The sequence below is a fragment of the Mya arenaria genome, chromosome 16, assembly GCF_026914265.1.
Source record: "Mya arenaria isolate MELC-2E11 chromosome 16, ASM2691426v1".
Taxonomy (NCBI): Eukaryota; Metazoa; Mollusca; class Bivalvia; order Myida; family Myidae; genus Mya; species Mya arenaria.
This window is the reverse complement of record NC_069137.1, coordinates 41,971,869-41,994,328: the sequence shown is the minus strand read 5'-3', so window position 1 is coordinate 41,994,328 and position 22,460 is coordinate 41,971,869. Positions and strand designations below refer to the sequence as shown.

General features: G+C 33.6%; 2 protein-coding genes across 2 annotated transcripts; both read right to left on the bottom strand.

Moving 5' to 3' along the window:
* Positions 1-362: 362 nt before the first annotated feature.
* Positions 363-1,877, bottom strand: LOC128221865 (conoporin-Cn1-like). Its single transcript, XM_052930489.1, has 2 exons — positions 1,695-1,877; positions 363-1,280 (listed from the first exon to the last, which is right to left on the bottom strand). Exons 1-2 carry the CDS (start codon positions 1,699-1,701, stop codon positions 727-729), a joined length of 561 nt encoding a protein of 186 aa, XP_052786449.1. The 5' UTR covers positions 1,702-1,877; the 3' UTR covers positions 363-726.
* Positions 1,878-9,656: 7,779 nt separating this feature from the next.
* On the bottom strand, positions 9,657-21,846 carry LOC128221662 (uncharacterized). The gene is made up of 5 exons (XM_052930263.1): positions 21,652-21,846; positions 20,838-20,994; positions 19,642-20,454; positions 18,842-19,251; positions 9,657-9,752 (listed from the first exon to the last, which is right to left on the bottom strand). The coding sequence occupies exons 2-5, from the start codon at positions 20,986-20,988 to the stop codon at positions 9,657-9,659; spliced, it is 1,470 nt and encodes a 489-aa protein (XP_052786223.1). The 5' UTR covers positions 20,989-20,994; positions 21,652-21,846.
* Between the last annotated feature and the right edge of the window lie 614 nt (positions 21,847-22,460).

The window sequence follows — 22,460 nt, the reverse complement described above, 5'->3', positions numbered from 1 at the left end:
TTGTTCATTCTTAAAAGAGTTTCGTAAACCTTGAAAGCGCTATACACCAATATTTGAATTAAAATTTCCATTGGTCCAAAGTAATTGACTATTATAATTGTTCCATTGTTAAGCTAGGTTTGTAGATCCCAGTATTTGAGTGCACTTAATAAAGCTAATAAATACAATATAGATTAGATAAAAGATTGGCGCTAGTTTACAGAATGGAAAACGATAAGCTTCAAAGTTAAATATAATCAACCAAAATTACTCAATGGTATACAGTAGTATCAAGTTACCAATATTGAATATATATGCCAACGCACTGCTTAAACATGTATGGGCCACCTTTTGCATTTGCTTATTATACTTAAGACATGATACGGCGTTTTCTTATTGTTTATTATCTTTTAAAACATGCAGATACAATATTCTGTTTGCTAACATTTAACTATCGACTTATGAATTAAAAATGTCGGTCCTTAACATCCAGTTCGAGCCAACGAGGAATTCGAGTCAAGCGAGTTCCAGCCACACTGTGGGCGACTGTATATGCGTTAGCTTTCATAAACATTTGTGTGCGAATTGAACGTAAGTCAGTATTGAAGATGGGCACAAAACATAACAAAACAATCACGTGACATAAGTTTCCATGAATAATGTTCCTCTAGATGTAGATTTACGTTACGTCTAAAATCCTTTTATAAAACAGTAATTAGCTAGAAACAATTTTGTTTGACCTTAGACTTAGACAACCTCTGATCGAATGTGTATCTTCACATGGGCTTTATGGTCTGAGGACATTGTTCCTTCGACAACCACATCTTTATACCGCGTACTAACTGGAACTATCTTCGAACTTGTGAAGCTGTCCACCCTGTACTCCAGTCTATTTACACTATTGCCGGCGTTCATTTCTTCAAACATGTCCTGGTCAATCCTTATGTCGCCTGAAGTAACTCCAACCCCGAGACGGTTATCGAAGATATGAAAGTTGAAAGGAGCTGACCATGAAACAACAATTTTCCTCTCTGGATTGTTTTCAAAAGTATAACTAAGAATGCCTTCCGTTCCTGTCGGATACCATTTTGTTTTCCTTGTAGCTACGACATCACTAGAATTAGCGTTTATCGCAAGGGGTGAAAGCAACACATTTCCCTTTACAGCATAGATCGACCCATTAATCAGGTTATGTTTGGTATCATTTTGGATTTCCATAACGGTGGTTACCATTAAGTTATTCGAGTTGAGCTCGGCAAGAACCGCTTCGCTCACCCTTGAAATACCATAACCTAAATATCCTGAAAGAAATCAACATCAAAGTAACATTTATTGCAACTGAACATAGCATACATTAAAGACGGGACAACGTTTAATGATTTTCGGCAATACAACCAGAAAACAACAATGTCTCGGTAGCTAATCGATTGGTAAGTTTTTGAAAGTTACTGTTGCCGTAAGTCGCCTTCTTTTTTGGGTTGACGAACATCAGCGATTGTTTATATCTATTCCTCTAGTTTTTCGACCGATGACAGAGTAACAAGTACTAGTCGACCAAACTATATTAACTACAAATTGCATTTTCTTAACAAAAAACTAGATATGTCTTTATTATCAAAAAATATGATACAATGTATGTTAATCGTTAACTTTAAACATATTCTTTGATTATCTTATCAACATTATAACTTATGCAACTTTCTTATATAACTCACCTGCCATTTCCGTTCAATGTATGTAGGTATTCCAGATATTTAACTCTGAACAAGATAACACTTAAAAGCCCTTTGACAGACCCCGTGCATAAGCCGAATGTGTATGCTCTACTGAATACAACTTTACTCTAGTGTGCCATTCATATTCAAATAGAGGACGAACATAATGCGCCACATTCATTGTCACCGGACGAACCTACCACAATAAAGAAAAATCGATACTACTGCAAACGACATAATACGCTTTGCAATTATGTAAACATTTCAACTTCAATAGGTTTGTATATAAAGAAAATCACACTACATTCCTTAAGTTAATTTCTATACTTCGTCCTTGTTATTGAATATGAAAGTTTTAAGTTGATATGTTAACTGAACATTTTTGGTATAATTTTAACGTTTAGTTATGATATATACTGTGTTGGAGAAATATGGGTGCATTTTGTGCATTATTCTATATTGACTCTTGTGTTATAAATTGTCTTCACCCATAATATGTTTCTTCATTTTTCTACTCTGTATCCGCTATATTGTGTTTGCATTATATATAACTGCTTCTTTAAAATTGTTCCTTTCTCTTGTATAATTCTTGCTTGAAAATAATATATACCTTTAAGTACCTATTTGTATGCTATGGTCCTTCAGACTGGACTGTGGAGCAGTCTTATCTTCAGACTTTGGTGTAGACTGTGGCATTATGTTGCACAGGCTGTTATGCAATACTCATCTTGTGGCGCTGTTCGTTTTTCAGTCTATGGAGCATTCTGTTATTCAGGATGTGACACAGTGTGTACATGGCGCAGTATCTATCCTAATAGTCTGTGCAGTCAGTCCGCAAGTCAGTCTGGGGTGCGTGAATTTTCTCACTAAAAAACAATGAAGGAACAGTGTGTTCTTCCAATAAGCAGAGTAAGATACAAGACAGTTCACCTTGAATACACCATCTGTATGACTTTAATCAGTCATGGAAAATATCAACCCACCTTTTTTTATATCTTTGTGTAAATGCCGGAGGAGAGATGATTTTTAATGATGTTCGTACTTAGGTATTGACTCGATTGCGAAGATTTTGTTTTATTCATCAACTCTTGAGAATTTCCTATTTTTTATGAACATGTTACCTTTTTGAATGCTTAGCATTAAGGAATGTTTACTAAATCTAGGGTTTGGCGCGTGCGACCTTCAGAGAGGGTACGGTAGACTCCGATCACACATGTACCGAATGGTTTTTGTTTTACTCATTGTGAACAAAAGAGTGTCCTGATTAAATTTCAAAATATCAGAAAGTTCGTTTGACTTTAAAAACTGTGCCAAAACGTATAGATTAAAATATTCATGCACAAAATTAACCTATTTAAGATTTGCCTTTTAGGTCAAACACTTAAGATTTAAATTGCATGTCTCTCATGTGCATTGCATTGTTCGAAATAAAGGTTTAGGTTTTGAATAGAAAAAAATAAACTGTTAAGTTAGCAGAACAGGTCATTTGATATATCATAATTGACTAATGTGCGCCTTTAAAGCTGCACTTTCACAGCTTGAACGTTTAGACAACCTTATTATGTTTTGTCTTGGAACGAGCTTTTTTTTGCGAAACTCAATTGAAACCAGTTATATTAGACTGTTGACAAAAATAGACCTCAACTGTTTTATATTCAAGATCAAAAATTGGTGTTGAATGCATTTTTCTTAAACTGTTTGTAGTAGTTTAAGCCATAAAGCATTATTTTTTGATTGGAAAAATGAAAAACTGCGATCTGATCTTTTGTCAGCCATCATTTCTGATAGGTTTGCAGATCTTTACGCAAATATTTGCTCTTTCCAAGACAAAAAAATAAAACGGTTGTAAAAAGGGTATTTCTGTGAGAGTGCAGGTTTAAGTACTATTTAACTGAAACTCTTTACATTCATATGAAATATTGTGCTTTTGGTACTTATCAATGGATCGCACAATTCAATAAGTCAATACAAAGGTTAATTGAAGTATTGTGTTTGAATGATCTTTATTGTATTCGAAAACAAAACAAACTAAAATAAAGCAAAGATATGGGCAAAAACAGTCTTTGAAATAATTTGTACTTTGACGACGCAATGTAGTGTTAAAGGGCTCTGTGCCGAAAGGTACATGATAAACATACGTTTAAACCTTAACCTAGGTAATTGGCACTTGGCAAACGCCAAAAAAATATAAAAAAATAGAAGAAGAACACTAAACTCCACAAACAGCACAGTGCATACATACGATAGTATATATATATATATACTATCGTATGTATGCACTGTGCTGTTTGTGGAGTTTAGTGTTCTTCTTCTATTTTTTTATATTTTTTTGGCGTTTGCCAAGTGCCAATTACCTAGGTTAAGGTTTAAACGTTTTGCTACTGAGCTTGTTTCTATAGCTTTTTGCATAAATATTGAAATTCGTTGCGAACTTATCGTTCCTTTAAATACATCTTCATCAGCCTGGAAAAATTGGTCGCCAGGAGTGTTACCTGCTTTAAAATACACTTCAAAAGACGACAATGGTTTGGCTGTAGGTGTTACATGCGCTGACTGTTTCAACATTTTCCAGTACAGTCAAGCGTTAGTATGTCTATATTGCTCTGAAGTTTTTGTTCTGTCAGCGAGTTATGTTTTCTTACAGAAGTGTATAGTTTATTTGTAATCCGACCGAGCTTTAACGAGTAACAATTTTTTTTAATTTTAAGGACAATAGCAATACTTGTTTAAAAATGTTAAAAATATGCTTCTTTTTTGACAGAATTCTTCGGTAAACCAAGGTATATTACCAGGCTGTTTTTTATTCGAGTTGTAACCATTATGATGAATAGAATCTTAACACAGATAAAGGCCCCTGATTGACTATGAAATATTTATTTAAAAATAAATTTTAGGGCAGGTTGGGATATTCATGAATAATTTCTATACCCTTCGTTCATTTGACTTAATACTTCAAACAGTTGTACAGGTCCATTACACAACATAACTCCATATTAATAAGTTAAGACCCCTGATTGACTTAGGTTAAAGTTCTGCATATTTTATCTAAGTTTCTCTGCCTTTAATTGCTCTGCTGTAGATATTCATGATAAAACTGATAAGAGAGGACAGTTACATCTAAGAAACAGTGACCTTCGGTCAATTCATAACCAACTTGAAAGAACAGTATACCATACAGAAATTCACTCCGTTACAAAACGGAAAACAGTATGTACTTCAAAAATGTTTGAAACCGAAAGAGTTAAAACTGTTTCACCTTTTGTTTGTTGTGAGTTCTCAAGAGGTGAACCAGGTCGTCGTATAACGCTGTATAAATGTGAACGAATATCTCATATATCTTGAAAACTCACAAATGTCACCTTTATGTCACTAAAAATGACAGAAAGAAACTGGTACTTATAACTCGCAGTTTAATAATCACATATAAAGCATTTTTGCATTTCATAGACCATTGTACTAGATATACAGGAGATAGATACATGTTTTTGTTTATCGAAAGCAATTTACAGATATTTACCTGAAGGTTTTCTGTGTATTAAGTGAAAGATAACATGAAGGAATTAGCGCTTAGAACGTTTAAATACAAGAAACAGTTTTACAAATATCAACTTGAAAATGCAGTATTTAAATCTTCGAATTTATTCATCGCTTAATACTTCGTTCAGCATGAGAGAAGTGTTAACATTCAAATTTTTATGTGTATGCTTTTATTCGTCATAAGCCTGTACTCTAAGAAGAAAATTGTCAACGAGAAGTGTCATATTCAAGTTCATGTTGTGTAGATTCAAATTACTAGCTTGATTTTACAAATTTTTAAAGCCCTGATAGCTGGATGGTATAAATAGAGAGCGATCCTTTCGAAACCTAAACCATATACAAACTATACACCCAGCATTTGGTTCGATCGAAACTTCCATTGTCAGTAATGAAAGAAGCTTCATTGTCAACGACTTGAGCGGTATCCGTTTTTAATTAAATGATATTAACTACAAGGACAAAGTCAGTAGAGACTTAATTTTAACAAGATCATGTTTATAGCTATGATTTTTAATGCGTGAGTTATATAAAAAAGTAACAAAACAACACACACATAAGGCGAAACAAGAGCTGTTACCTTTTTAAGTTTTATTACAAACTTATTACATTGTTTTCAAATCATACTCTTTTATCAATAATATACAAAGTAAAGTTGGACCACTATAAGTTAACCTTGGGCTGAGCTCTATTCGAGTTACTGCCCTTCATATGGTCGTATTATATGCCAATGTAAATATGCTCCATGAGTTTAAACTCTGATTAAATTCAATAAACCATCGCTTTAAATGTTTGATGACTGGTGACGTCATACAATTTGGTAAAAAATGTTTTTGTTTCTTTTTGTTATTGTTTTTTTGTGCATGCTGGTACTTCTACGTAAGGTTGGTAGTAAATTGTGCCGGTTTTAACTTTGTTACCTTGACAATATATATATTGTTGAGAATAGTTACAGCAGTGAAAAGGTTTCATCAACGCTGGATGAGGAAGAAATTTTATTTTGGCATTTCAGTATTGATGCACTAGTAGCTCAATCATTGTCTTGCCTTTATGCCGTGAAAGAACCTTCGCAGAGAAATAAAAAAAAACTGAATGTTAAAAACACTTGACGATGACATTATAAGTTCTGTGTCAACGAATGTCCGTAATTGTTCCGACCCCTGTCTATCCTGTATGACTATAACTTATAATAAAGCTACACTGTGTTTCTCTTTTTTACCATTGTGCCTGTAGATCAGCTTATTTGATGTCACCTGCTTCTATTACCATTTTGATATGGAGTGGTGTTATGATTGCTGCAAAGAGTAATAAAGAACTTGTTTTGAAATATAATTATTTACAGCAAGGAATGCTACCCTTATATAAAACCATTGTATATGTTGTTGTTTTTTTTTAACTGCAGCTGTTCCGTCTCCAACGCGTAAAAACAGCCTTTGTCTGATCTACAAGATACCTAAAGATGCATTCTTACTCCCAAATGAGATGCACCACAATTAATATAATTGTGTTGATACCGCAAAAAAGATGAATAACTGTCAAAACAATGTTTTTTTATGAAGGATACCGAGTTCTGTTTAGGTAAGGTGCGGATTACACGGTATTTTTTACATTATGAGACAACAATTAATCACATTAAATCTTTAAGCACTCTCTTATCAATTATTTTTTGTATTTTCAGCTAGTTAATTCCCTATTATAATTGTGTTTTTATCAATAAATATTTTCCATAAATCCATTATTTAGTAAGTAGTTAAAGGTTTCTCACTCAAAACTTATGTTTGTTATACATGTGTATGTATTGGTTTTAAGTTTGTTAATTCAGTTTTGCAAAAACAAAATGATTTCATTAGTTAAGACATGATTGTTACCGAAATTAATATTGACTGTTATTAAAATTTAAGCTGTGTTCATTTGATTTCCAGTCTTACAAATGCTTTTATCACATTTCCTTGAGTAAAATTTAATGTTTTTATTGATTTCAGTTAAACACAGTGCTTGTCGGCATGCGTCATGATGGACAACGTGTATTCTATGTCGGAATGGCCTCTATTGGAGATATTCTCCCTGAATAATCATTACGGTGCATACGATATGCCTATGCACCATCTGCTTGTATTAAGGTATTGACTCTGAAGATTTCATCTAATTCAATAAATATTTAATTAAAATGTTTATACCAGGTGTAATATACAAGTTGGTATCAGCTAAAATGAAGGGGGTAAAATGAATGCTCAAGTACATTGAAGATAAAATCCTGCAGTTAGGTGTGCTCTACTCTTCTTCTTTTTTTAATAGTGAATGCTTGTGTAAGTATGTAAGGATGTAACCAAATTGGTTATTAAATTTGTGAAGTGGCAGTCCCATTAACATTAACATCTTGATGTATTAAATTAACCTTTTTTATATATGCCCTTTGGATTCTTTACATTGATATATATACATCGACTGTACTTGGCATTTTTAATTCAAATGTCGTATCTCTTGATAATTGAACAACTGATACTATTGTAAAATCTGCTAAATACATTTAAACATAATATGCTGTAACATTTTCGTGAAATGTTGATTAATATCGATTTAAATGTTTTTCTTAGGATATACAAAATGTGTTTGCCCCAAAAGCGTGTACTTCAGACTATATAACTTTGGCTAATGAGATAATAGCCTTTAACACTGATAGGAGGGTCTTCATATTTGATACAATCCGCAAGTTAAGAGTATTCGAGGTAATATACTGTTGATGTTTTGCCTTATTTGTACAAATTACATTTAAAATAGGTTTCGACAACAACAACAACAACACCATCAACAAAAACAGCAACTACAACAACAGTTACCTTTATTGCATAGACGATCAAAATATCAGTGATTGCTAGAATTTGAATAATTACATTAGGGTATCAAAACAAACATACTCAGAAGCGACATATATACTAATTAACCACATTTTATAAATACATATGGTTTTGTAAAATCAGCTACGGATACAGTGAGAACTAATTTAAATAAGGGTAAAATAAGCTTATTCATATGTATTAAATGTCTAGTGTTATATTTTTAGTTACATAAACTATAGAAACTCAAATCCATAAATACAATACAGTTACCTAGGTTTAAAGCTTCTTTTCTATATTTTTAAACATTGTATTGTTTTGATTGACTTGCAAATGAATTGCATGCTGAATTTTGTTTTGTTTTTGCCTTTTTTCCTAAACAACACAAAGCAAACTTAAAACATATTATCCTTTCAACATTCAGTTTTAACACAGGTATATATAGCACGGAAAACTTCATTATTTGAGCTTTATTCTCGAATATCTTCCTAATAAATAATAAAAAATAAGTTTCCTTGTCCCAACAAGCAATCGGGCAATTTACAATTGTCAAACGATTTTTAAACCAATTTGTTAGGGTTTGTTCCCATTTTCCCAACCGCTAATTTTCACACTTACAAATGATCACCAATTATCTATTCGCGCCTCAAACTAATCAGTATTTTCTATACTGTTCAACAAAAAATTAGCTACACACAAAAACTTGCAGTAAATTATTTCACTTTGTTGTTTTTTATTACGGATATATTATCTTACTCTGATTGAAATACATACTTATTGTAGAATATACCAATAGGTTTTTCATATGTTTGCAATGCATATCTATACAAACAAAAATAATTTACATAATATTACAACGGATAATGTACACCAGATTATTCACTCTCATTCAGAATTTCGCTCGTGAACACAGCATTCCCTTTTTCATAGAAAGGTGTCTAACGTGAGCTGGAGCAAAGGCTCATCAGGCTTTAGCACCACTTGCAAATAGGCGATATAGATATAATGACATATTTTGATGCTGCTTCCTTTTTAGTAAAACTGAAGTAAAGGTGTGTGAATCAAAGTGTTGTATTATGAGTTAATATATGTTTTAATTTCATTGCTGTGTATTATATTATTCATTATTTAATATCAATACTTAGTTACTTTATGTTCTCATCAGTAGTGCTGAAAACTTATGTTTTATATAGATTCACAATTTACTCCCCGTGCTTTGTTATTTTATATAAGATATACGGGGGAAATATGTTGCCGTTTGTTGTCTAGTCATTGACACAGTCTTTACTTCAATATGTTGCGCAGTCTGTCTTTATGTATATGGTGCAGTGTGTTATTCAGGCTGTGGTGAAGTCTGTTCCTCATGCGTTAGCACAGTCTATGCTTCATGCATTGGCGCAGTCTGTGTCTCAGGTTTTGGTGTAGTCGGTTTTATAGTCTGTGTTGTCTTCTTCAGAATGTGGCACAGTCTAAGCTTCAAACTTTGGTGTTTATGTAGTATATAATTATATATGTGTCACCATATGTACAACAGGCTGTTCTGTGCTTTAGGCTGTGGTGTTGTTTGTTCTTCAGTCTATGTAGCAGTCTGGTCTTAAGCCTGTAGAACAGTCTGTTCTAGAGTCGGGTTCACTGTCTCTTCTTTACTATCTGAAGCAGTCTTTCCAAAGTGTTTAAGCCACATTGTGTTCTAATATAAAATAAATCAATAATTCAAGTTGAAATTTATCGGAAAAAAAAACATTTCTGACCTGATTTCGATAACGAAATGTTTAACATCGTATCGTATACAATTTGCAAGAACACCTTATTACAGAAGGATCACACACTTAAATTGTTATTAATTCTTAGGTTTTCGCTAATTTGTTAGCTATACAATGATAAATCCCTCACAACTTTTTTGTAGTGATGTTTTACTGTAGTGTTGTGTGTCCTTCGCTCAGTGTCTGCTAGGACAAAGTTGTTTTATTTATTAGCTACTGGTACTATCCCTGTACTTATTTCATATTTTAATAGAAACGCCACAATATTTGTAATTCGTTAAGAAAACATCCATTCTTCGTTATTTCGAACAAAGACTGCACCACCATAGATTAAGTATTTATTTTATTATTCAGGCATGCATCTAGCCAGAGTCGACATGAATGCATTATCCATAGTATCCTCTGAGAGATAGATGCATAAACGTTATTGTTTTCAATGTTTATAATACAAAAACAGTTGCGTGTCGTTAGAACAAAAACAAATCCTACACAGATAAGGTAGATTTCTTACCAGTGAATTCTGTATTCTGAATAGACTATAAACTAATGAGATGCGGTAAAGTGCCTTGATATCTATCGAAGCATTGATTGGAGTTTCGAAACGAAGTAAGAATTCCTCGGGGGGGGGGGGGGTTAGAGTAGTCGGAGGGGTATACATTTATAGCATCGAAAAGCATAACACGGCAGTTCATCTAACATGAATCATTTGTTTGCAGCACCGTAAATCCAAAGAAAAACACTTAATATAACTTGTTCCTTAAATAACAATGTAACAGGTAAACATAATGTAACAACATGAACATGAACATGTACACTGATAACAAAAAAATGTATTGAAGATATGTAAAATAAAAGTCCTACATTATAGCTCAAAATTTGAATATTCTCGGGCAATCCTAAAATTACCGTCGCGCTGCTTAATGCACTGAATAGGAAGAGAAACACAGTAAACACCGCTTGAAACAAACGCTTCCGGACATACGAGATTATAAGTATCTTCCATGGCCGAGAGTGTAAATTAGGTTCATTCCGACTCCAGCGTAGGATGTTTGGCGGAAACGACGTTTACCGAGTTTCCGCAAAACACCCTGCGCGAGGGCCGGGATGAACCTATCTTACACGAGCGGCTATGGTAGATGCTTTTTCTCCCACCTCAGCTAAACAAAATTTAGTAAAATGTATATTTTGCTTGAACTCTTTTGTGCTTAGTGAAAATAATTGCGTATGGTATACGAAACTTCGTGTTTGTCATGGATATGCGCGCAGTGATTCAGATTATGTTAATTGTAAAATCGGTCTTTAAATAGTTCTAAGGAGAGTGAAGCATTATTTCTTGAAAGATGCGTGAAAACTGTTTTATGGTGACATTTGAAGCAATAAATAATTAATTAGCGTTCTAAATATTGCCACAAGACCCATGATGCTACAGACGACAGTCTTTAACAAGGAGGTAATTACAATGTGGCTACCATTAAAAAGGAGTTCCATACGGGCATTTTATATTCGCCCGTGAATTTCTAGCATGGTTAAATTATTGAATCTACTTATTTGAGGTGGGAAAAATGTTCCTTCTGTCTTTACTTCGTTATATCGTTTATTGAACATTTTGAAAACATCCAGCGATTGGAATAAGTATCGGGAAGTAAAATACAATATCATTGAGTATACAGTACGGAACTGTTATACAAAGATGTCATATGACCAAAAACGAATTGAAAATAAAACAAAAACATTTTGAATACTTTTTCAATAATATAACGTCTACTGGCCTTTTGACACAATGTGACTCCATTCTCGAAAGCAATTCATAGATGTATTTTCACTTTTAAAATGTTTTTAAGCAAAACAGTGTAACGTTATTTCTTTGTAAAATTGACAAGAAACAAGTGTGTTATTTCATTCTGTCCAATAAAAAGTTCTTTTTAATATGGAGAATGTTGTATACAATTAGTTTTGTTGCTTCAAGCTTGTTTGTGTGTATGAACAAGGGGAGACAAGAACAAGTAAAATAAATAGTAAGTCGTTATAATTGATTAACTGCTTACTGCACACTTTTTCTAAAAGCAAAGTTCTTCAATGGCTTCCTTTCGTAAAGATTGAAACCCCTTCTAGTGAATCATCGAATCTGATCGCATAACACGGCTTGAACGTGAATTCTCTTTCATTGACGACGCAGTCTTCTATGACAGCATTTGTGTTGTTTCGACACGGAAAAGTTCTTTTTCCTTCCAAACATAATGCCCGCTTAACTCGCTCTTTCATAGAAATGCAACGAGCTGGGTGGTAATGCCATACAAAAATATCGTGTTTGTGCAAGTCTATGGTGTATTTCACTCTTTTTACTCTTGGGAATGCAGGGATGATAAGATGTATTTCTATCTCTTCTTCTTTTGAGAAAATTGCCGTTTCCTTCTACCCGTTTCTTTTTAAGCTACAAAAGCACCTGAGCTCTTTAACTATGTATACGGTTTTCGTGTCCAAAAAAGGTTCAACTGGTTCCTTTTCCTCATGTTGCATTGATGTGCCCGCGTTTGTTAACTTCGCAAGTAGCTCTTCATCATTTTGGTCGTTCGAAATATATACATCTTCCTTAACTGATGCCCAGTAACAAAGGTGGTCGAATCAATTTGTGACCCACCACGTTCTTTCTCCTACCCTTTTCATGCACGTCTAAGCCTTTCGTAGAATGAATACATATAAGGGTACTTTACGTCATAAACATGTCAAGATGAAATTCCAAAGTATTGTACAATTATTCTTCAAAAATTTCTCTCGAAGCAAACAAATTAAGAAAACCATAATGGATGCATCTGACTCTTACTGTTCGAGATCTTTCGTTTACATCTATTATATATATAAGACAACTGAGAATTGCTCTTGTCTATGGTAACGGAAGGTCACTATGTTCCCCACTCTTACCTGCGATGGCATTATAGTTCTTTTATTCATTTAAAATGGATTTCTTAGGATGCGTGAAAGTTTTGTCGAAGTCATTTTCATCACCACAGACAACAAAACTACTACGACAATCAACGGCATTCCTATTCAAGTACCAGAACTTGTACAATTAAAGTCTCACACAAAAACTCCAAAGCCTAACCATATCTCCGTTAGTGTTCTTGTTAAACAAGCAAAACATTTAGTTTTCTTTTTGTATTGCGATTGCAGCCATACAGATTCTGCAATACAATGTAAAAAGTAAACAACCGCAATTGCCCTCAGTAAAATATCTGAACCAACCTCAGACATAAATGACCTCGCGATTTCATCCGTACTCATACTTAGAATGTGTCGAACCGCCTTTACCACTACCTAGTGTAGATGTCATAATGTCGACAAACAACATCTTTGAACCTGCAAATTGTCTTCTTCGCCGTTTACGCACCACGTTGCAAAATGTTCAAAGTTTGATAGAATAAAGTTATATCATTCAGATTGTTTGTAACTTTTGTCTGCGCGTTCAACAATTTCTTTTTTTCATATATGTTATGTCCTTTATAATATAAAGTTGAACAAATGTATGGTCGTATGCTGTCACCTCTTTGCAAATCCTTACGCCTTCTTTACTCTTGCTTAAATGTATGAGCTCCAGTTTAACTTCTGCTCCTGACGTTCCTTTTACATCGCGGATAATCGCATGGTGCTGGTAAATCAGTCCACTTCGACCCGGCATTGAAATGTGTTGTCCCTCTCAGCAACAACAGCAGCAGCAGCATTAGCAGCATTAGCAGCAACAGCAGCAGTAGTAGTTGTAGTAGTAGTAGTAGTAGTAGTAGTAGTAGTATATATGCGCTTGTTTGCTTGACATTGCATGTCATTTTGGAGAGCATTTGAATTATGTTTAATCTGTTAAAACAATATAACATGATTAAATTAGATGCAGTTGTTACAGAGAATAAAGGTAATTGAAATTCAAACTGTTTTTATCTGATTTCCAGTCCATTAAATGCATGTATTTTTATATAAAAACTACAGGAACAAAACCAGAAGTAATGAGTTTAAACATAAACCCCGTTTAATAGCACAGGGTCAACGCAAATGGCACTGAACAGAAAAGCAAATATTCACAAACCAGAATCACTGAAAAGCAAAAAGGCAATCCACAAACAACACCCTACAAATATAGAATATATATTTGGGGGTGTTTATCAAGGATTGTTGGATACCTCCTTGAAGTGGCCATTAAAATGTTAATTAAGTTGGGGTTTAAAATATCTGCGTGCTCAACCTCAAATTTATTCCAAAACTCACACTAAGTATTTCCATAAAATTATATTTTGCGATTAAAGCTGCACTCTCAAAGATTTACCATTTTTACAACTTTTTTTATTTTTTTGTATTGGAAAGAACAATATTTTGCGTAAATATTTGCAACACAATGATGTAAGGTTGTTGACAAAAAATCAGATCGTACATTTTCATATTTCCACTCGAAAATTAATGTTTTATAGCTTAAACCGTTAACAGTTTAAGAAAAATCCATAAAACATCAATTTAATGAACTTAAATATAAAAATCTGCTATCTAATTTTTTGTCAGCAGTCTTATAAAACTGGTTTCCATGGAATGTCGCAAAAACTGGCTCGTTCTAAGACAAAAAATAAAAAAGTTGTCAAAACGTGTAATCTGTGAGGGTGCAGCTTTAAATATAAGTTTCATTACAACTCAATTGTTAATCAAGTTGAATAGCATTACAATTGTGTAGTAAGTTTAACAGGGTGTTGTTTAACAACGGTGATTGAACGAGGGAATAAACTTGATTTTGGCTACTTCCCTTTAACACTCACAGGAATGTTTAGAGCGCGTAGAGTTCGACAATGCGTTTTTTGCGTCGTAATGTGCTCTGTTTGAGTTGCTTCCCTTGAGTTGCCGTTACGGTTCGTACTATATACATATTTACCCATGCACCAACACCTTGAATAAATGCATTTGTCCCGGCCGAGGCGAAACGAATGCAATTACTATTCGCTTTATTTTTGTTCTTTCTGGTGATATCATATGTGTTGGTATCAGTTATAAAAAGTAAATTAGTACAAATATATTACTCAGACACATTGAATATTAAAGCATGCAGTTTTTTAGTTTTTATCAACTGTTCTTCGATTGTATTTTGTATGTTCGTATAAGTATTTATGTAAAAACAACTACAGAAACGAGCTCAATAGCCTAAAATTAAAACATAAACCCCGTTTAATGGCACGTGATAAACACCAAAGACATAGAACACACAGAAAAAAACAATAGCAAACCAGAACCATGGAACAACAGCACAATATTCCACAAAAAACATGCCATGTTTGGCAGTAAAAGCTGACGGTCTTAGCTTGGCTACTGCGACAACGAATACATACTCAAGTTATGAATAGTCAGTTACGACGAATCAGTAACACCGGGTGTATACGATATTGTATGTTAAGTTAAATTACTAATTAATCATTGGTATTAAAGAAAGGTTAACCGTTGTATCACTTGATGACATAAGGAAGTGCAAGGAAATAACCAATGCTACTGCACAGTTTTCCCATTTATGGATGACTTCATAGAGAAAGAACACGTAACAAAGTCATGTTTAGTTTTGAATCGTCGGAACACCGTAAATGTTTCCGGCCCGACCGTATGCTTTCCGATTATAACTGATAATGCACATTTACTGCTTTCCAAATTTGTGTTCATTTTGACAGTTATACGCCATATACTCCCAGTGCTATTGTAATGTATAACAGATGTTGTTGTTTTTTGTGTTAGATCGAATATATTCATGGGTGTCAAAGAAAATATATTTTTCCATAATCACGAGTCGTGTAAACACACGAACTTTAAAATCTATATGTTATTTTATGTGTAGCTTTTAGATTCAGCATTTTCCTTATTAAATTTCCTACCCAACTTCTTGCAAACAATGAGTAGAAGCTCCATTTATACCAGCTATTATTTGCACGCTTCCTCCCGTTGACAATTGACGATATACGACTTTGGTGAACAGAACAAATGATAATTTAAACCAGATTTGTGCTCTTAAGACAGGATACTCTTAAACGAATATCTTTTGCGATATAGGTTTTAAAATACCAGAATGTTTAATCCATATTTATTTGTAATTAGTACGCCTTGTTTTGTTCGGACATTATCTACGCAATATAAAAGTTCCTTATCATACTTTCATGACAACGAATGTATCACCATACTGATATTTCCATTACGGTGTTTTCTATATTTTAAGCAGTAACTTCAAACATAAAGACAAAAACATGGATCGAACCTTGGTCCTCTCGTCCAAAGGCGACATAAAATCCACTATATCACTTTAATAAAACATATAATCATAACTTAATTTGTAATTTTGGAAGAACATTCGATTTGACAACAGGTTTTCTACAGTTGTATCATACAATATGTTCTGTTGATCGGTTGAACATAATTCTGAACAAAAGTATTCCTTTTTCAACATGTTTCGGTATAGGTCATAAAGTCAACATGTTAATATGTTTAAATGTTTCAAATATTGGCGTATTTTTTATAGGCGAGTAAAGGTTTAAGGCAGGCTTTCAGGTTCAACTTGAATTTCATAACAAATCTATAACAAGGAGATACGAAATTTATTGTAAGACACAGGGCAGCCACTAATACATTTATCATTCTCACTACCAAATGTAAATACAGTATAAGCGTACATGAAAATTCATTTAAACATAACAAACAGTTGATATATATATAATACTATAATATACTTAACAATATGTCTTTTTAATATTCCTTATTTAAAAAAAAAACAAGTTGCTGGTAGCCCTGATCAAAACACATTATATATTAGTTTCTTCTTCAAAATTAAGGTTACATTTCTGAAAGGAGTATTTATACATGAATTGAATTATAATGCGTAAATATCTTATAAAACTTAAAATGCGAAGGAATAAAACATCGATAATAATAGGTTTGTTAGAAGGGTATCAAATTCAATTATAGAGACAACAAAAAAAGATTTTCAAATGTTCAATTCTGATATGATTCATTTGTTTGTTATATTATTAATCTAACAAGTGCATTTTTTACTAATTTTGATCACCTACAAGCACACATACAACAATAAGAAACACGTTTAAATGTGTCGCATGCATTAAATACCTAACCAAAACGAAAAATTAGGTACACATTGTAATCAAATACAATACACGATCAGATAGCAATGATAAACTTAGAACCCCCTGTAATTACTTGCATTAGTAAGTCATAGAAAGAGCCACCCATACAGGCGCAGTTGATCTAGTGGTACCCACCGGTGGTCAAGCAAAACCTAGGTCGGGCACACATTCCAACATCACCAGATACCAAGCAATCATAACATCACAAATATACAAAACATGATTATCAAACACTAGTTATAACATTTTTATGAAACTTGTAGAACTCTTTTTCTATGTTGCATAGCAAATTATATATATATATACATAGAATTATCCCTTAACAGATAACACTTGTAAGAAGTAGCATTTTCATAAAATTTCTTAAGTAATATTTGTAATATCAAGATTAAAAATAAAGCTAAGCAATAAATAATATCCTGTTTCAACAACATCTTTACATTACTTACACAAGCTTTAGAGTATCGACAATATGCAATCTAAAGCTTATGAAATAAACATCGAAAACGCGCAAGATCAGTTCTATTTTCGAATATTGACGAGGCTTTGTAAAATTCATCACATAACTTGATTTTAAACAAGCGTATATTGTAGTTTGTTTAAAGTCTCCAATAGAGGACTGGTCGTGAAGTGATTGATTGAACAAAACAATAAAAAGGATATCTAGCATCCTTTCAATTTGTTTGCTTGCTCGCCTGCCATTTTGATAGTGATTATTGTCTCGTAGAGGTAACGCCGACACATGAAAACATATTTATATCCTCCACTCATATCGTTCATGATAATGTGCATTAGAAAATGTTTGTTTCTTTTTTAATGCTTACAAATGCCGCGAGAGCAGTAAGTAAACGTTAAAAACCACACGGAGTATCCGTCAGCATATCAATGTCGCCAGCTAAAAATTCAAATGTATAAGTGTTGTGTCCGGAACAAATGTATTCCCTTGTATTGTTTAGGTTGCAGAAGGATTCTTTAGGGTTATAAAGTCATTTATTAAAATAAAAAGTATATAGGAGTGGTCATGTAGCCATGTCTTAAACAGTAAGGGGAAAAAAGTTGTCTAAGACATCTCCTATTGGGGAAAGATCTCGGGTTTTCACACATTTGTACAGGGATGAGTGTGCAGAATATAATCGTTCGGCAATGCCATTTCGATAAACAATATATGAAAAAGGTCCACTATTAACAAAGTCGAACGCTTTTTGAAAATCCACAAATCATCAACATGGACATATGTCTTCACAGTACCATGTAAATTTACTAAAAATAAGGTACACTCATAACGACGATTATAATGATAATGTGCATAATACAGTTCTTAACGCAGTAATAGTTAAGGTGTTTCTAGATTAAATCAATCAGTTATCCTGGCACTGCTTTCCGCACTTAAGCAACGAATATACCAAATTTAAAATTGGTGTAAAGGAATACTCGTTTGTGAATCCTGTTCCAAAATAAACCTGTACATAATTACATTGGTACACTATCATCATTAAAATTAATAATCACGCATCGGTTTTGAGTTCGATGAATAACTTTGACCACTCTCCAAACACACCTTTCGACTAGGGAGCAGTCGGAGCGAAGCTTTCATTCGCGCAATGTTAGTTGTCTAAAAATTCTTTTTTTAGGATGCAAGATTGTATGAATCCATTCTTGGTCCACCATGATCCATAACCTTGTCTTTCAAAATTTAATGCTCGTTCAACTCGGTCTTGCATAGAAATGCACAGAGCTGGTTTGTAATACATAACATTAATATCATTCCGTTTCAAGTCTAATGTATATGTCTTTCGTTTTCCTTGCCAAAAATTAGTAATGATCAAATCTATTTCTACAACCTTTTTTCCTTCAACAACGTTTGATTGTTTCCTCACCAGTATACCTGTTTCTTTATAGTCTACAACATCGCCTAATCTCAGCTCTTCAGCTATGTACACTGGACTTGTATTCAAAAAAGGTTCAACAGATTTGTTCTTCTTTTCTTTGACGGTGACCTCTCCCAAAGCATAGTCATCCCAACGCACGTTCGGAACTACTGCCCAATGACAAAAGTTGTCTGAACGGTTTGTTGTACTCCATCGTTTCTCACCTACCCTTTCCTTTGCACGACTAAGCCTTTTTTCTCTTGAATAAGATGTTGTATCATCTACGTCAAATTTGTACCATGCTGATTTAGCCAGATTCATTTCAAATTCTTCCTCAACAATTTTTCTCTTTGCTAACAACTTAGGAAGACCATAATGAATGCAGATGACTTTTGCGGTTTGTGCCTCTTCGTTCACATCTAAAATATCCGAGACAATTGCGACATGCTCTAATTTGTAGTAACTGAAGGCCACTATGTCTGCAATTGATAGCTGCGAGGGCTTTGATATTTTAGTTTTCTCGTTTCCGAATGGATTTCTTAAGTCGTGTAGAATTTTGTGTACAGACACTTTTAACACAACTGAAAGCAAAACTGTCAGTAATATCAACGGGATTCCAAGTCCACTTCCTATTGCAGGTGCCGCAAAAGTGTAAATCAGAAATTGTAAAACTGATGTCGAACAAAAAACTGAAAACCCTAACCACATATCTAGTAATGTTCTTTTCAAACACGTCAAGCAAAGATTGTTTTTCTTGTAAGTCATTATAAGGTATGCTGTTTTTGCAAGACAATACACTAAGTAAATACCCGCAGTTGCCCCGAGAACAATTTCTGGAACAATCGATGACCATATTGACTTGGCGATCTCATCTGTACTCATAATGACCAGTTGTTGAACCGCCTTTACCAATCGACTACCAACACCAAGTGCATTCGAGAGAGAGTCGACAATCATTTGCAAAGCCCCTTGTACCTGAAAACATTCTTCTTCACCATTTACACACCAAGTTGCAAAGTGCTCACAGTTTAATAATAAAAAATTGTATTTCTCAAACTTGGACATTTTAAAATCCTGCAAAACTGTCTCTGCCCGACTGATGATCAAATGGTCATCGTACCTTTGCTTTATGTAGTGTTTTAAATTAATTTGTTTGTTTTTAAGGTCGTATGTTTTTATCTCCTTGCAAATCTTAATGCTGTTTTCTTTTTTCATAAAATGTATAAGCTCCAATTCAGCTTCTGTCCCTGACGTACTTTTAACGTCGCAGACAATCGCATGGTGCTGATAAATTGCTCCGAATTTACCTGGCATTGAAATGTGTTGTCCCTTTTTAAACTGTGAAACATCCAGCACAGGCATTGATTCAGAACAAGATGAACAGCCCTCACTACTTTCGCTTTTTTCGTCATCTATTGTAAGGGATTCAAAAGCGCTATTTAAGAGGCTGGCTGCTTCTTGATCTTTCTTTTCGTCAATATTTGACGAACTCCATTTAACATCTGTTGATTTATATTTTTGTCGTATTTCGCCAAAAATCTTCGCTATATTTTCATCAGTTTGTATTTCACAGAGTAGTTTTCCTGCCTGATCATTTTCTTCAGATCTCTGAGATTTGAACACTGCAAAAAAACAATGCCTGTATAACCTCTCGATTTACATTAACTATTGAAGTAAATGAACTACGAAAAGACTCCCACTGCCACAACTCGTTTCGTCTTTTAGTCGTCGATCAGGTAAAAGTAACTCAATATGAAGAAATAAACAACCTTGTAGCATAATGTCATAATTTAATTTAGTTACAATTTGGCATATATATTAAAGCAAATTGAAACATTCCTACACTCAAAATAGCTCAAGTGTAAAAACTTTTCCAATTTACTTCCATCTTGGCAATAAATTTCGAACAAATTGTAAAATTTCTAAAAATATTTAGAATGTTTCCAGAACATGACCTACACACAATATTCAAAATTGTCATTGTAATTGAAAACAAGTTACTTACAATTTTCCCAATCGTTAAATATCGTGGCATCCAACCTTCTTCCAGAGTCTGAACAAACGAAATCGTCGCAATCAGAGTATTCCGTATCCGTATCCGTTTCTTCGAAATTTCCAATTGGATACTCGTATCTTCGCCGATAGCCTGTAGCCATAATGTTCTGAAAATAGTATAATATAATTGTTCGTTAATAATGCAAATGAACAGCCAGCATTACGGATGTTTCTTAAAGAAATCAAACACGTTTTGAACAAACACTATAAAATAGGAATTTTATACATTTCATTTTATAACAACATGCAATCAACCTGGACATGATCATACGATATTGTTTAACGATAACCTGGTCTAAACGCATATGATTTAAGACTTCACACACACAGCACCACCAATTATACAACACAACATCAAAATATATCAGCTCGAGTTTACCTAGAATTCAACTAAGTACATAATGTCAAAATGTTCCGAATCTAGGTAAAAATAGCCTTTGGTCCTTAAACAGATGTTGAAATCAGCTTTATTAAAAATAATAATCATAAGAAAATATAATAAATTGAAGGTCTCTATTAGTAATCCGTTTTATTTTAATGAGGCAATATCAATATACAATCAAACAATAGATTTCAATTTATTTCCAAACGTTTAAGAGATAATTTTTTATATTTTACATTTTAGTTGTTTTACCTAAAACTGCATTTTTGAAACCTTTCCCTCCGACAACATAAATTGTCTATAAAATAAATGTGATGAAATCATAAGCAGAACAAATATCATAATTGACATGTATCAGTTAGAATATGTAAACAAATTTTACCTTTACCACATTTCACTAAGCTATAATTTTATATCATTCCAAATTACTCCATATATCTCAGCTTGTCGAATCATCCGGAATATTGGTATATACACATATCGAACGCTTACGAAATACAAATATCCAATGAGCAACGGTAGACTTTGTAAGCTCTTAAACCACTCGTAAAATGATATGGTCCGTTATCTGCATCGCCGACATACCAGCCGCGTGTTCAGTTAGGGCTATAATTAGTTTATATAGGCGTACTTCAGCAAACTGTCTTATTTTGTATCCCTGCTGAATCTTTGCGCATACGATATAAGCGGGGAACCAATGGTTACCTGTTACATCGTATCGCATACGCTATACGTGGGGAACCATGTATCCATCTTGCATCTTAGCGCATTGGCCATAAACGGGGAACCAAACCGCATTCGTTTGCCCTAAATAAGTTTATCGAACACAAGGGTAACAACGGGTTATTGAGTGTCAATGATATTAAAGCAGATACGTTTTTTAGGTAAAATACTATGTGTTTCCAATAAGGATGAGAACATAAGACCCTAGTGCACGATACTAAGACAGCAAGGAAACATCTTGACTAATTTAAGTAACGTGTATCGCGATTTGCCTTCCTTTTTTACTTGTCTAGAAGCGTTATCTGGGAATGACTTGGTCGTCTTTTACAATAATACGATTGCCTACACAGTACCTTTGGTGTTAGTTTGTTTTATTCCGGAGAAAGTATAAGATGGCGTCTTTGAGATACAAATAAACAACATTCTTACAAATATGAATCTTGACATTTAGTCATGGGCCATTATATT